This window comes from Urocampus carinirostris, chromosome 3, assembly GCF_059441175.1.
Source record: "Urocampus carinirostris isolate Australia breed hairy pipefish chromosome 3, RoL_Ucar_1.0, whole genome shotgun sequence".
Classification (NCBI taxonomy): domain Eukaryota; kingdom Metazoa; phylum Chordata; class Actinopteri; order Syngnathiformes; family Syngnathidae; genus Urocampus; species Urocampus carinirostris.
The window spans coordinates 61,890,923-61,905,979 of NC_142351.1; the positions used below are offsets into that span (position 1 = coordinate 61,890,923).

Genomic DNA, 15,057 nt, shown 5'->3' on the forward strand with positions numbered 1-15,057 from the left:
TTCAAGGAAACTGTGGGGGTCAGATGCATCGACATTTCGTTCTGTATACACGTGTACTAGAATGACAATAAAGTAGATCTGAATCTGAATCCAGAAATTTGATGAAGGTTAAATTAGACCATAAGAACCTTTAAGAAAATAGAACTACTATAAAACAATCCCCCAAACATGATACTTAAATACTCAAAAATTAATTGAATCCAAATAATAATAATACATTGTATTTCATTATCATTTAACCCTAAAACATATGGAAACATTGAAAAAGTATTTTCAAGATAGTAATTGATTCATTTTAATTGAAAAAATGCTTAAAATACCTAACACTTAAAGGGCTTAAAATTGAAAGGGAATGGAACATTTTTCTGTCTGTTGTCTAGTTGATAGAAAATATGTATGTTTTGGGCTTTAAAAGCCCCACAGGCTCCAGTCTTATCCTGGGGGTCTATTGTTTACATGGTTGGGAGGGTTACTTTAAAAATACAATCCATTTCAGTGACTAGTTAATTGTTCAAAAATGTAATCAGTAATGTAATCTGAATACCCTAATTTTGCATTAATGTACCGTATTTTCCGCACCGGGTTATGGGGCGCACCCAAAAAAATGGTTTTTGGTCCTATATTTGACATACATAAGGCGCACCGGATTATAAGGCGCTACAATGGGAAGGTCGACAAAACAGTCATATATATATATATATATATATATATATATATATAATCTCCATGTTTTTTTTTTTACATTTTGAGATGGATGGTTCTTAGATAAGAAAAATTCAGTGTGTATATGCTATATTGGTCCACATTTGCACCTGCGATGGAGGAGGGGAAGTCTGTGACCAAGATAGCCAATCAAGCGTGTGATCTCTCGGCTAAAAAGACCATTTCAAATGTGTGCACTCTGCATTATGAGGACAAGGGAAAAAGGCGAAAATTGAAGTGCATGAAAAAAATGTTGGTAAAAATAGATGTATTTCTTTTTCATTATTTTTACTGTGCATATACTTTTTTTGTCAAACTATACTTTTAATTCATTTCTTAATTCCTTCATTTGTAGCTCAGTAAATTTAGTCCTCTATAAAACCTTGGGACGTCTTTATTTCTGTCAGCTCCTCTAATTTGAGCGGTTCTTCGAAAGAAAAATATTTGGTGCGTCTCCATGACAGCATTGCTCATGTTTATAGAGACTGTGTTTAAAAATTCACCATGGAGGTCTTTGGAGCTTAGAATGGAGTTGAAAAGAAAACACCACCTGGTGTCAAGCCATAGCCTGCAGCCAAATAGCTCAAATGAGTGGCTAGAGAAGGAAAGTGTGGAAAAAGTGGAAGATCCCTTAATGATTGAACTAACCCTTGCAAGTAGGGTTCAGTTGTCGATTTCGAGTGACACTGAATGACAAAGCACGAGCAGCTAACAATCACAATAGCCGCAAGCAGTGACCTGCAGCAAAGTTGCTAACATGAGTGGCAAAATAAGGAAACAGTGGAAAAAGAGCAGCCGATACCTGATTCACAAAACTCTGACACTTTTAACTAAGACAAAAAAGTTTGATCAAATTACCCTGATTTCAGCTAACCTGCATTGGCTCCCTGATGTGATTTTAAGGTTCTGTGGGTAGTATACAAAATCATGCATGGACTTGCTCTCTCATAGCTTTCAGATTTAATTGCCACCTATGTTCCGGTCCGGAGCTTTTACTCTGAAAATGCTGGTCTACTAGCGATCCCAAGAGCCAAGAAGAGATCTGCAGGGTCAAGAGCGTTCTCCATTTGGGCCCTGGTGCTGTGGAATGCTCTTCTTCCTGAGATTCGATCTGCAACCTCAGTGGAAATGTTTAAATCTAAGCTTAAAACTCACTTCTATTCTATAGCTTTTGAATAACCTCATGTTGACAATATCTGTGTATTATTTGTTTTTGCAACATCCATTGCATCCTGGTCATCCCTTCTCAAGGTTTCTTCATTTTCCTCATGTTGAGGTTTTTAAGTTTTTCCTTGCCCTCATGTAGGTTTTATATCAGGGGATGGTGTAATAATAGTCTGTAGTTTGCAATAGTCTCTGGTCTGTGTAACCCTTTGAGACTCTTTGTGATTAAAGGCTATACAAATAAACATGACTTGACGTGATTTACTTTACTTAGGGTACGTCTTGGACTGGGATTTTAGGTGAAGTCTACACGATTGTTAATTGGCTTATATTTAAGTGGACAGCGCCCTTGTTGGGTGAGCTTTTTTAGGGTTGCCGTTTATAAATCATTGAAAAAAGCTCAATGTCTTGCGATTACACAATTGCAATACGTCACATCACAATATCAATTCGATTTTGGTTAATTGGACAGCCTTATATGCAATCACACACAAAAAAAAAAACATCAATTACCATTGAACGATATCGCCCAGGTTTTTTTCGGGACAACTATAAATAATTGATCATTTTGGAAGAAGATAACGAGCACCTTGGCTTGAATTACAGTGAAGAGAGATCGGATTACGGTTTGGAACTAGCGCACATGTTACGTGACATCCGATATTTGCTGCGGGTTTGGCTAACAAAAGGACAAGCGCATTTAAAAGTCCGCCGGCCGGTTCGGTTTGTGTGCTTGCCATTTCTAGACTTTTATTTACTGATCATGAATGAGGAGCTGTGTAAATACAGACACATTTGTAATGGAACTGAACCAAGAAAAGATAATGCTAACATGAAGACTACTTCTTTTTGGTCTCGTTTTTCTCTTTGTTTTAAGTATATAGTACTGCAATCGAGAAAACAACTTACTCCCAGTTTGCATCAATGCCACAGATGGGGAAAATAAGTTTGCACGTCATTTATTCTGGGTGCCATGGACGTAAAGAGACGTTTTGACAAAAAATAAACCAAGTTTTGTAGTATTACTGTAGTATTTCCATAGTAGTATTTCTGTAGAATTACTGTAGTTTTTTTTAGTTTTTCCGTAGTACTATACATATACACATACATACATATTTGTGTGTATGTATATTATATACACATACACACACGCACACTACTCATGCAAGTATAAATTCACAACAGAGGTAAGTTTTATTTGTTCCCCATGTATTTTAATCATACACACTTATATGATATGTACCATATTTATTCATGTATATATTTTACCTAAATAAATACTCAGTTATCTACGAGGTTTACTGTATAACTGTTCAACAGTGATGGGATCTTCAGTAGTGAGAGCAGCAAACTATAACCACTGGACAACCAGTGACATAGATGACGTATGAAAAGGCATTGCATTTTCTCATTATCTTTAGGAAAGGTACCAGAAGCAAATTTTAAATTTGTTGTGTATTTCTCATGTTACAATGAAAATAAATTTGACACGATGCTTAGAGCAGAATACAATAGAAGAATATAATTTATTGTCATGGCAACATGTAAAAGGCACAAAGATATTAACATTTGTCTATGGTACGGTAAATAAAAATAGTGTGAAAACGAAATAAAATCTATTGCCTTCTCGTATGTCATATACTGTATACTGCCAGTACCTACACCAGTCATTAAAATATGTTGCCCTCACTGCCATGATCCGGGTTCAATTCCAGTAGAATTCAACCGCAAAGTTTGAGCTGAGAAAATTATATACCTATTTAAAATAAAAGATTAGGGGTGCTGTTATACACAAAAAATATAGTATGCTAAACTTAGTACATGCAATTTTGTTATTCATCTTTTTAAGGTGTCCCGGTGTTTAAGCAAAGCCAGGTTGTCAAATCTGTGAAATTATTGATGTTTCTGTTACATCACTAACGGCAATCTGAAAAAAAAAAGTCAAAGTCCCTCAAGAACACGTCTTTGATGCCATTAAACTGCACGCCACCTTCTTCTCATCTGAGGTAAGCCTCGTAAATCTCTCTTCGAAGATCATTTCCTTTGATATCTGTCAGCCGCAAGCGAAAAAAATCTCAGAAAACATCCTAGAGCCAAACAAGGTCTTAATCATCGGCCTTGAAAGTCAAGAGAAATAACTTGATTGTAGACCCTCAACAAGTGTCATTTTGTAACTCTGAATGTAGCTAGCCCTCCTAATGCTATCCTCACTTTCTCGAAATACTCCTCTTTGTGTTTTTGACTAGGTGGCCCACCTCATCAGACAGCTGCATAATGTCCACGAGATAAGTCATTGCAAAAGGTGTTGAACAGTATAGCTATTGTTGTTGTTTTTGTGGGCAGAACAGCATTCAATCTACTTGTGAGTTGTCATTCTGCATGACTTTATGTTGTTATTTCCAGTTGTTTGATTTAATGTTTGCTAACCATATATCTTGCATGAGTCGCAGAGCGCACTTTGCTGTAACCTTGACTCCTTGAAAATTCAGTTACTTTGTCCGTCGTTTTCTACTTTGGTGGATGGATCCCTTAACCACTAGGGTCGTAGGGGCACTATTTCCTGTGGTGAGTCTTGGGCAAGTACAGCGTGGTGGCACCCATCCCTCTCCAGGCTCTCAAATGTTTCCACCTGGTCTCGAACCGGAGACCTTTCACGTGTAAGGCGAATGTACTACAGACACTCTTCTTCTACCTACTTCTCTGCAAATAAATCATTTTGTAAAACTTATTTTGTTTCTACTTTTATGAATTCCACTTCTCCGGTCACATCAGAACATAAAAGTGTTATTTTTAACTTTGAGGTTAGTTTCATATCAATTAATTAAAAGAAAAATAGCTTATATGTTTATTCTTAGCATTTGGATATAGCTAGAGCCCACCCAAAAAACATGGAGGTGCTGAATCACGCATTTATCTCCTCTTGTTAAGATCATAGTAATATCCTGCTCCCTGGACTGCACAAAATGAATGCCGGAAGCTTTAGTGTTCCATCAACTGAAAAATACACACAGAGTCTGATAAGTTCCCTTTCAGGCAAACATGGAGATGCTGATGCATGCTATTATTTCCTCTTGCTAAAATGCTTTTATTACCCTGCTCTATAGACTCACCAAAAATAAAGTCGTAAGCTACTGTGTCGTTTTTTTAAAATGATCATTGTTCATTTTTAGAATATGGTCTCCAATGTTTCAAGATTCCAAGAATGTTTGCCTAATAGTCTCTATTAGGCAAACATTGAGGTGCCGAGGTATGCTTGTATCTCTTCTCTTTTAAACGAAGATAATTCTCTGCTTGCCGGACTCCCCAAAAAGAATGTCACAAGCTATTTGTTTTTTATCATTTGAAGAACATGGCATGATTTTTATCTCCTCTATTTTAAATGCCTGCAATTTCCTGCCCTCAGGACTCTCGAAAACGACTGTAGCTAATCATTGTTTTTTCATCATTTGAAGAATATAACTAGAGTCTTACAATTTAACTTTCAGGCAAACAAAGAGGCATGCTTGTATCTCCTCTCGTTTCAATTATCATAATTCCCTACTCTCCAGTCTCCCCCCTATAAATCATGCAAAATTCAGCAGCACACAAACTAACAGGCGCAACAACCCTTTATACTTGATCAAAGCTTATCAAGGCTGTCGGTGTTGTATAAAATGCAAACGAGGACAATGAGCAGAAAGATTATTAGTTTTTCATACGAATGAGAAGAAGGGAGAATGCAGTATCCGGCGCCGACAATGAGTAGAATTAATTGGGTAGCGGCACAATAAAGCATAAAAGAATATTCTGCATATTCATGTGTGAGTCCAAATCAAACCAATCCTCTCACAACAACCAACAAACCACCCCCAACCGCCCCGCCCACCAGTCTTACCCACAATGCACCTTGCCTTGATACGTAATTCATTCATCCCCCTGCTAAGCCATTGTGAACTGTAAGCCGTAATACTTGCTGAGTATTTAAAATGACTCTATCTGAAGTGTGTTCATTGTTTCAGCTGTGCCAAATGAGAATAAACAGTTTCAAAAAATATTGAAAATTCAATTTTCGGTGTAATCAATAAGGGGGATTATTTGTTAAAACATGTTAAAGAATAATTATCGGGCTGATGTTTACCGAAGCGATGACAGCCAAATATGATGCAAGTTATCAGCCAGATTGTAAGAAATAATATGCTTAGTCACTTCATGCCACGCTATGATACTCAATCAGCAGATAATACTCGTTAGAATGATTAGAAGCATTTATGTTCCATGTTGTAATAAAGTTGATTTTCCTACGGAAGTAGTAACACAACTTGGCCGTATCGCCTCTCAACCTCTTATCAAGACCAAACAACTAGTACCTTTTAGCCACACTATAATATTTAATTAGCCGAAACTACTTGTTATAAAGGACAGATTTTGTATGTTGATTTTATTTCTACTATTTAAACATTTCCAGAATTTATGTTACTCATTAGAATATATTCTGATTTTCTACAGAAGTAGTGACACAACTTGGTTGTGTCTTCTTGCTACCTCTTCATATGAGAGAGCTTCACCATAATTGGTCTCACGGCTATGGAAAATTGTTGTAGGGGCTTCGAAAGTTTAGCCAGTACATTGATTCTTGTTTAGTTTATAGAATTTTGTTTGTTTGTAGGATTGTTTTTGGCATACTTCTGCGTTAGTTTGTGACCATTTAATAAAGATTGAAAGCTTGGCTCTTTGAGTAAGGTTGTTCGCATATTTTGTCCTTGCAACGTTAAACACCATACCAAAACTTTATCAGGGTTATTTCAACTTAAGGTAAGTTAAATTAGAGACTTAAGACTTGTTTAAAGCCTTTTTAAACCAAACAAAAAACGCCGCATGAATTAGGGGCTATTTTAAACACATTTTTTTTTATTTTATTTTTATTTTTTTTAAGATTTTTGTCCAGATGAAAACTATCAGAAAAACATGACACCTTCCAAAGTTTAAGACCTGGAAAAAAATGAATAAAAAGGCTGTTTACAGTACATCATAGATACTCAGTCAAAACTTGACTTCGAACTCAAAAGAACTCCTCTTCTACATTCTTGAAGCATTTTTATCTTGATCTATAAGTGTGTGAATGGATACAGTGTAAAGTGTATTGTAAAGTGCTTTGAAGGTCTTTAGTGACTGAATGAAAGCCCTATAAAAATGCAGTCCATTTACCACGATGCATGAAAAAATGATAAATATTATTAGTTTAAACAAATATTAATCTTATTAATGTGTTCATACTTTTAAGAATTTCGAAAATTTGATTGAAGACATTTTAATGCTAATTAGGGCCTTATTTGTTAGAATAATGAATACAATGCCTTTAAAGACTTCAAGGATCCACCGGAACCCTGTTCATTTTCTCACACACGACACTCATAAAACGAATTGCATGCAGTTAAAACGTTTTTTAATCGATCGTTCTTACAGTCTATTTCATTGAGAAATCCAGGCTGTGTTGGTGTAAATGGTTAGAATATAGGGTGAAGACAGATACGAATACTGACTAATGAAGCACGGCGTAGCCTCCGGCTCATGGGCTTGTCAAAGGGTGGACTGTTCATGGCAAACTTCTCCAAATAGCCCTCCGGTAGCCTGATGTCAGCTGGGAGAGACAGACGCTTGTTGATGTCCTGAAAGACAAAAAAATACAATTTGGTGAGTTAGAACGTGAGATAATTGTGAGACCGGCATTTTTTGCAAAAAGGTTAACTTTAAAGGCTAAATGTGAGGTGAACTTTTTAATAAAAGTACAAATGTAACCTATTTCAATATTATTGGCGTCATGGAACGTGTAACCGTTTCTTGAATAGTCGCTCTGTCATGTTTAGTTCCATTTTAACTTGTTTTAGCCACACATAAGCCCTGTGTCCTTTTCTTTTGTGTTTTTCTTTCAGTTGGAAATAAAGTAAATGGAAGGAGACCAAGAGGAAGACCGCAATTGACTTGGATGGATGGTGTTATGAGTCCACTGCAGAAAAGAGGTCTAAATATAGTGTAAGCTAGAGCTCTTGTTGGTGATAGGAATGAGTGGAGAGTTGTCGTGAAAGGATAGTGAGATGTTTGTACGTGTTCTAAGGGATGGGCGGAGCACCCGTATGATGCGGCAGGGGTAAACCAGTGAAAGCTGTCGGGCCCTGCTGTTGAAAAGAAGAGTGTGTTGTGTCACCCTGACCCAAGTGACATTGCCGCTTTCTTGTTTCCAGTTTCATCTGGAGGGACGAAAGCATGACCCACTTAGGTGCCGAGGTGCCTAACTTGTTTGGGTTTTTGGGCATTTGGGTTGGCCATGGTCTAAAAATGTTTGTGTGTGATTTTTGCTATTTTTTCCCTTTTTTATTGTCTTAGCGACAGAATTAGCACCCCCGCGACCCTACTGAGGATAAGCGGTGCAGGTAATGGATGGATGAAGTATTCCAACACATCCTGTATGGTTTTCCTTTCCTATTTTGGGCAATAACAGATACTTTGTGTTCTAAAATATCCTGCTTCTTTTTTCATTAAAGTTTTATACTGTTAGAGCAAGTCTGTGTTTGAATATTATGTAAGTTCTGTCCGTGAGTGGGAATGTTTCTTCTAACATTTTTTTCCATGTTTTATTCAGTTAGAGCAGGTGGGTGTTGAAATATTATGTAGTTCTCCTACCCATGTATTTTTCAATTAGAGCTAATTAGCATTGTGAAGTAATCTACGGTATCTTACTTTCATGTTTTGTTCAGTTAGAGCGGGAGGGTGTATTTTGTTGGTGTATGTAGTGCTGTATTTTGTAGTTCTTCTACCCATGTGTTCCCGACATTCTTTTGATTTTGCGATTTCTTCTTCAGTTAGAGCTAGTTAGCATTTTAATGTATCCTGCAGTGCCCTACTTTCATGTTTTGCTATGTCAGAGCTGGAGGGTGTAGTAGTTCTAACCATTTACAAAAAGAAAATTCCCTGCATCATCTTAATTTCATGATTTGTTCAGTTAAAACTCGTCAGTGTTCCAACATCATATGCATCTTTTCTTTTCATATTTTGTTCTGTTAGAGCTGGTTGGTATTGGAACATATCCTACAGTTTATTCCTTTTTTGTGCATGTGTTCTGCTTGGACTAGTTAGTGTTCTAACATAACCTTCATAATTTTATTCATATTTGGACCGGCCAGAGCTAGTTAGTGTTCTAACATATCCTCCTGCTTCTTCCTTTAATGTTTTATCCAGTTAGAGCTAGTTAGTGTTCAAACATTACGCAATTGTTCTGGATCAATTACCTTTCATGTTTTTTTCTGTTAGAGCTGGTTGGTATTGGAATATTCTGTTGTTGTTCTAGCCATCATTATGTTCCCCTTATCATATTGATTGTGTGTTTTGTTCAGTTCGAACTTCTGTATTTTCCGTAAGATTAGGCGCACCTAAGAGCCTTTAATTTTCTCTAAAGCTGAGCATGCGACTTATACTGTAACATGGTGAGCCTTATAACAAGGATCAATATTAAGTTGCTACAGGTCTCTCAACGACGGTAAGCAGCCGCCAACTCGATTTTCCCCGTAGAAGTAGTGCGCTGTGCATGCTGGGATATATACTGTATATAACGGCGTTTCATTTCCTAACCAATGTGTCAATCCTCATTTGAATCGATCATAATTGGCTAAAGTTTTTCGGAGGAAAAGGAGGAATTACTTTTTAGGTTGGTCTGCAGCCTAGAGATTTCTTTTATTCTATTATTTTATTTTCAACACAAAGATACTGCTGAAAGAGTGAAATTCCCTAAGGGGATGAATAAAGTATCTATCTATCTATCTAGAGAATGATTTTACTAGTCTGTGCATTTGTAAATGGGATTTATGGGGCTAAACATAAAGCTAGCAACAAGCAACATCCATCGATAAAGAGATTGGTTTGGTTTGAACAATTTTATTGACACTAGTAACAGCAAATAAACAATGTAAGGTTTGAACAATTTTTCTTGACAATCTTCACAGCAATTAAGCATGTTCACAATTTCGTTATTCACAATTTCGTTATGGTCTTCAGCTGATTGTTATTTTTATTTGTCGGCATTGTCGCGTGTTTTGGAGTACGTAAATATTTTACACGGTTGAATTAACTACACTCACGGATGTAAGGAGATCATGGTTGCGTATTATCATCGAATGTGATGGCTGCAAGACAACGTCTTTGGTGAGCTTTATAGTTTTCGGGTATTTCGTTTCAGACTGATTGTGATATTTCTGTAATGAGTATACAGAGGAGGTTAGCATATCTTGAATCCCAAGAGTTTAAGCAATGTTATGTGGCGTGACATATTTCAGTGACTGGTGACATGCTACGGACACCGTGATTGTCCGTGTCCGAGACATATATTTGCTTCTCAACAGTCCAACGTTAAGGGGTTAATAAAGTTTGAGTGACCTATCTTACTGTTTTGTTGACATTCCTACTGGAGCGCCTTATAGTCCAGTGCGCCTTACAGTATGTATGAAAAATATATGAGAAAATACTTTCTTTCAGGGTGCGCCTTATAATTCTGTTCGCCTTATAGTGCAGAAAATATGCTATTTAGTATTCCAACGTATAATTTGATGATATAACCGACTAAATAAGCCCCCAAAAATGTTATTATGCGACAAAATATATCAGGAAATAAAAAAAAACGGATATCTTGTGAAAGAATTGTAAGAACAAATGACGTTTGTAGGCCGTACAACCTTTGCAATAGTACATGAGCCAATTCATTCAAAAGAGAAAAATAATTTTGCATTGCCGGAAACTCAGCAAAATGTAACTTTGTCAAGTTTTGGACATGTTTGATAATGATTTAGTTGCCATACTTGGGATTATGGTTGCTCATTGTTGTTTCAAGCGTTGCTCACCGACTTTGTGTGAATGCTCAGACCCGTGGAAAATTAGAGGGAACATTGGTTTGGAACACGTCATGATCCCACTGAACCGAACCAAATCACTGTCGGTCGATTAATCGATTGGTTGTTGCACCTCTGCATCCTACCATCAAAAGCTGCTCCACCATAGTTTGAAACAAATCAGAACCCCGAAAACCGAATTAAACGCTTCCTCTTTCCAATTGAAACACTCTTGAATTGCTTCAAGCCTGAAAAAAACATCAAATCGGTGGAGAGATTGACACGGCCTGTTATATACACTCAGTATATATTTTCTTTGAATGTTCCACAGATTACCAATCGTATGGAGCCCACATGTAGGATGTGTGAACAGATTTGGTGGCGAATGCACATTGTTTCCATGGCAGCAGGCCTGGCACGGGACCAACACTCGCACGATGTGTACTTTGTGGTATTATACGCCGTGTGTATTTTGTGATATTATACAAGGTTTCAATTCAAACATGAGTGTGTGTACTGAAGATTAAAGGGACGGCTCGCCAGCTTTTGCTCACTGGCTAGCATAATTAAAAGAGCTCTAACCATCCTTGAGGCGACTATGTCATAAACGCATCATTTTCCACTCGAATGATTGGTACAAACACATAGTTTAGCATCATTAGCATCCCTGGAAAGTACCATTTATTTAAAAAAAAAAAAAAAAAAAAAAAAAGCAAGCATTAGTCAGAAAATGGCAAGAAATGGAGATGGGGGTGTGTGCATCTCGTACTCACGATGCAGAAGAGCTCCAGTATTTCCCTCATTGTCCTCCTTAAACGTGTTTAGCTAGCGTGCATTTACGCTCACCGCTGCCACATGACTGCACGCCACGGTGTAGCGCCTTTAACAATCGCCCGTGGAGAGAGAGAGGGAGGGGGAGGAACGAGCAATAGACGTATTCCCGAGAGGAGGGAGGCGAAAGGGGAGTCAGCTGAGAGCAAAAAATGTTTTTCTTGGTTGCCATCTTGTTCTCCATGCCTCCTTCATGCATAAGATCTGATTTTATAGTAATTGTTGCGATTTTCTAATTTTTTTTCTACTTGTCATGATGGTAGCTCGTGTTTATCAGACCAAGGATGCTCATAAGGTCGATCGCAATTAAGAGAAAAGTGTACTGTGTTTTGTTTTTGGGACACGCTGCCATCTAGTGATAATATGCAGTATGTCAGCAAGAACGTAGCTCACGCTGCACAGTAACAAATTGGAGACCTCCAAATGTTGTACATGAAATGAAAAAATCTAAAATACAGCAGACCCCAGAGTTAAAGCCTCCTTAGTTTACGATCTTTTCATGTAACGATGTGAAATAATACATTTTTGTTAAGACACGCTTAAATAAAAATAGCGATGTGAAAGTTCTGCTTGAAATGCATGCTTTCATAGAAATCAGTTTTTCTCAGAAATGTTCTTGGAAACGAGTATTTTCAAGAATCTTTGCAAGGTTCAACTGCTTTCTACTAAACAATGGCAAAGTCTAGAGACATCCTTTTTTTCTGATGAAAGATGAGGGTTAAATATTTCTTTTGATACGCCCTATACCTACAGAGCAACAGAACTAAACTATCTGTACCTTTAGAAATGAGTCAAAATGGCAAAATGTATCTGGCACCCTCAATTCCCAAATCAAACATTAGAAGTACCAAATAACAGAATCACAGGATTGTTAGGAGGCTAACATGAGTAGCTGGAGAAGGAAACAATGGGGGGAACCCGCAAAGTTTGCTTACAAAACCAGCTGTGGATAGACGAAGCAAGCTTTATTTACATGGAGCAGCTAACTATAACAATAGCAGCTAGCAGTGAGCCATAACCTTCAGCCAAGTGGCTGGAAAGAGTGACAAGAGAAGGAAACTGTAAAAATTGGAATATGCCTGAATGATGGGACTTGAGCTAAGCTGTCAACTGATAAAAACACAACAGAGATAAGCTAGCTTCACAAAATGGTCATTCATGGTAGTGGCATGTGGTTTCACTTTTCTATTTGTATTAACGTTTACAAATTAAAAAAAAAACCCTAAATGGAATATATAAATATTCATACATTTTGCGGTCTTTTGGGGCAGGATGGCAGATGGCGCTTATCTACTTTGTCGTTTCCACTTGGGGTTTGATGGCGACGTGGCTTTTGCTACAGATACTCATTAACTAGTCACTTTTATGTAGCCACACACTGTGTGTGTGTGTGTGTGGGGGGGCACATCTGCTTTAGGGGTCCATCCCACAACTGAGACGAAATCCAGACAGAAGCTGAGAGTGAGACACTGAAAATAAAATCCGGGGTGGAAATGTTTAGAGTCTTTCCATTTAAAAATCACATTTTAAGGTTTAAATAAGCATTGATTTGATATTACATATTGATGTATACAGTAAAACCTCATGTTACGGCAGTCGTTCTCAATTATTCTATGTCTAGGAAGAAGAAAACCTCCCGCGCCCTACCAAGTACTCAACGTGCCACCCCCCAACTATAAATAGTATAATTTGTCTATAAAATTGTCTTACGTAATACTCTGCATAATACTGTATCCTCATTAACATATAAGAGAATAACAAATGAATAAATATGGACCAACTAATTGTATATAAAAGAATAGCTCTTTTAACTAACATTTTATTTTCCTCCTCTTTATTCAAATATTGACGTTTTGGACCAATAGAAAAATAGTGCTCAAAGCAAAAGAATATTTTATAATATAAAAAAATAAAAATATCCAAGTGTTTGTCAATTAACATCACAATAAACAAATATATATACAAATATATACTATACACCTGCAATTATGTAAGATACTCATTTCCTACTACCTTATCCAAAGATTGTTATATTTGGACTTATCATAAAATATACAAAAACATTTCATTTTATGTGTAGGAAATGTTTTATCCACAAAAAATCTATCAAAAATGTAAACCCACCTTTCAAAATTGTGTCAACAAATTTGTTTTGAGGTAAAATCTATGAATATGATAAACAGTGTCAGTGGTTAGGATTCTGCGCTCACACCCCCACAACCCGGGTTCGATTTTCCGTTGCATCCAATGTTTTGCGATTATGGGCAGCGAGATTTTCTAAAGGGACATTGTGTATTATTAAGCACATACATTGAAAAAAAAATATTCATTGGAAAAAAACAAATGATTGGTTTGAACAAGCAAACATATACAAACTATATAAAGGACCCATTTTTAAAATACTGATAGATCTTTAAAATGTATATATGATAAAAAAAATAAAAATGTTTTTATCCCCTGCTATAGCGCAAAATTACTTAGCAATACCCAACTCAGGACAGATTCATGTCATATCCTGATGTCTACTAATTCTAAAATTATATCACAATCATCACTTTTATTTTTTTTTCCTCGTAATATAAAATAAATGGTAGTAATAGTTCCGAGGCTTTGAACACAACCATTTCCAGTTTTACGGCTGACATTTAATATGAGCGGCACTTCAAAGGCCTCGCAGGACTTCCTGTCTCTGGAATTTACAAGCGCTCACAAAACAAGGAATGTCCCTAAATCTCGTTAACCCTTTGCACGTTCTGTTATTGAAACGTGCCCGTACTCCCCTCGTTGAAAGTGAACAGCACTTATGTGGCGATGATCCATTATCCCCAATCCTATATAGCTACAAAGAGGGATTTTTCGAAGGCATTTTTGTCGAGCCTGGCGACTCTTTATTGTCGTTATTTTTGCCTAAGATGAACTGCACTCCTGGGCCACAATCCATTATTTGTGATCCCAGGAGGTTTTTCTTTAAAAATGAATTTGGCTGCAATCCACTATCCCTGGTTGACTATTGCTGAGTGTAGGGTACGGCAGAGTGTTTTATTGTTTTGGTTTGGGACACTAAAGTGTGACACTGTGGCCCTCTGAAAGCGAGCTGCGACCCATCATTTCCAGTCGACTATTCCTGAGAACAGGGGGCGATAATGCAAATTTGGGTCATGCGTGGCTGTCCCTTTCTTCTGTTTGCCACCTAAGATGTTCAATACCTGTGCAGCCACGATCCATTATCACTTGTCAACTATTGCTCACAGCAGGGGGCCAGCAGAGCACTTTTTCAATTCACGCCGCTTAAGCGAGTCACAGAACATATTTGTGTCATGCTCTTTTTTCCCGTTCTTCCTCCTACAGTGAACAGCGTATATATGGCCGCAATCCATTAACCCCAAAATAAATAAGAGGGGCCCGCAAAAGGCACTTTTGTCAGGAGGCGTGCTGTTGTGGCCAATCTAAAATAAAATGCACGGTTGTAGCCACAATCTATTACGCTGGTTAACTATTTTAATTAATA

At 37.2% G+C, this 15,057-nt stretch overlaps 1 protein-coding gene across 6 annotated transcripts in view; it reads right to left on the reverse strand.

The window, feature by feature from the left end:
* Nucleotides 1-15,057, reverse strand: part of LOC148370366 (cyclin-dependent kinase 17-like) — a 75,486-nt gene that overhangs the window by 15,922 nt on the left and 44,507 nt on the right. For all 6 annotated transcript variants that reach the window (XM_088332858.1, XM_088332857.1, XM_088332860.1 and 3 more), the window contains one exon: nt 7,386-7,511. In XM_088332858.1, coding sequence (XP_088188984.1) covers nt 7,386-7,511 — 126 coding nt within the window. The remainder of the gene's footprint in view (nt 1-7,385; nt 7,512-15,057) is intronic.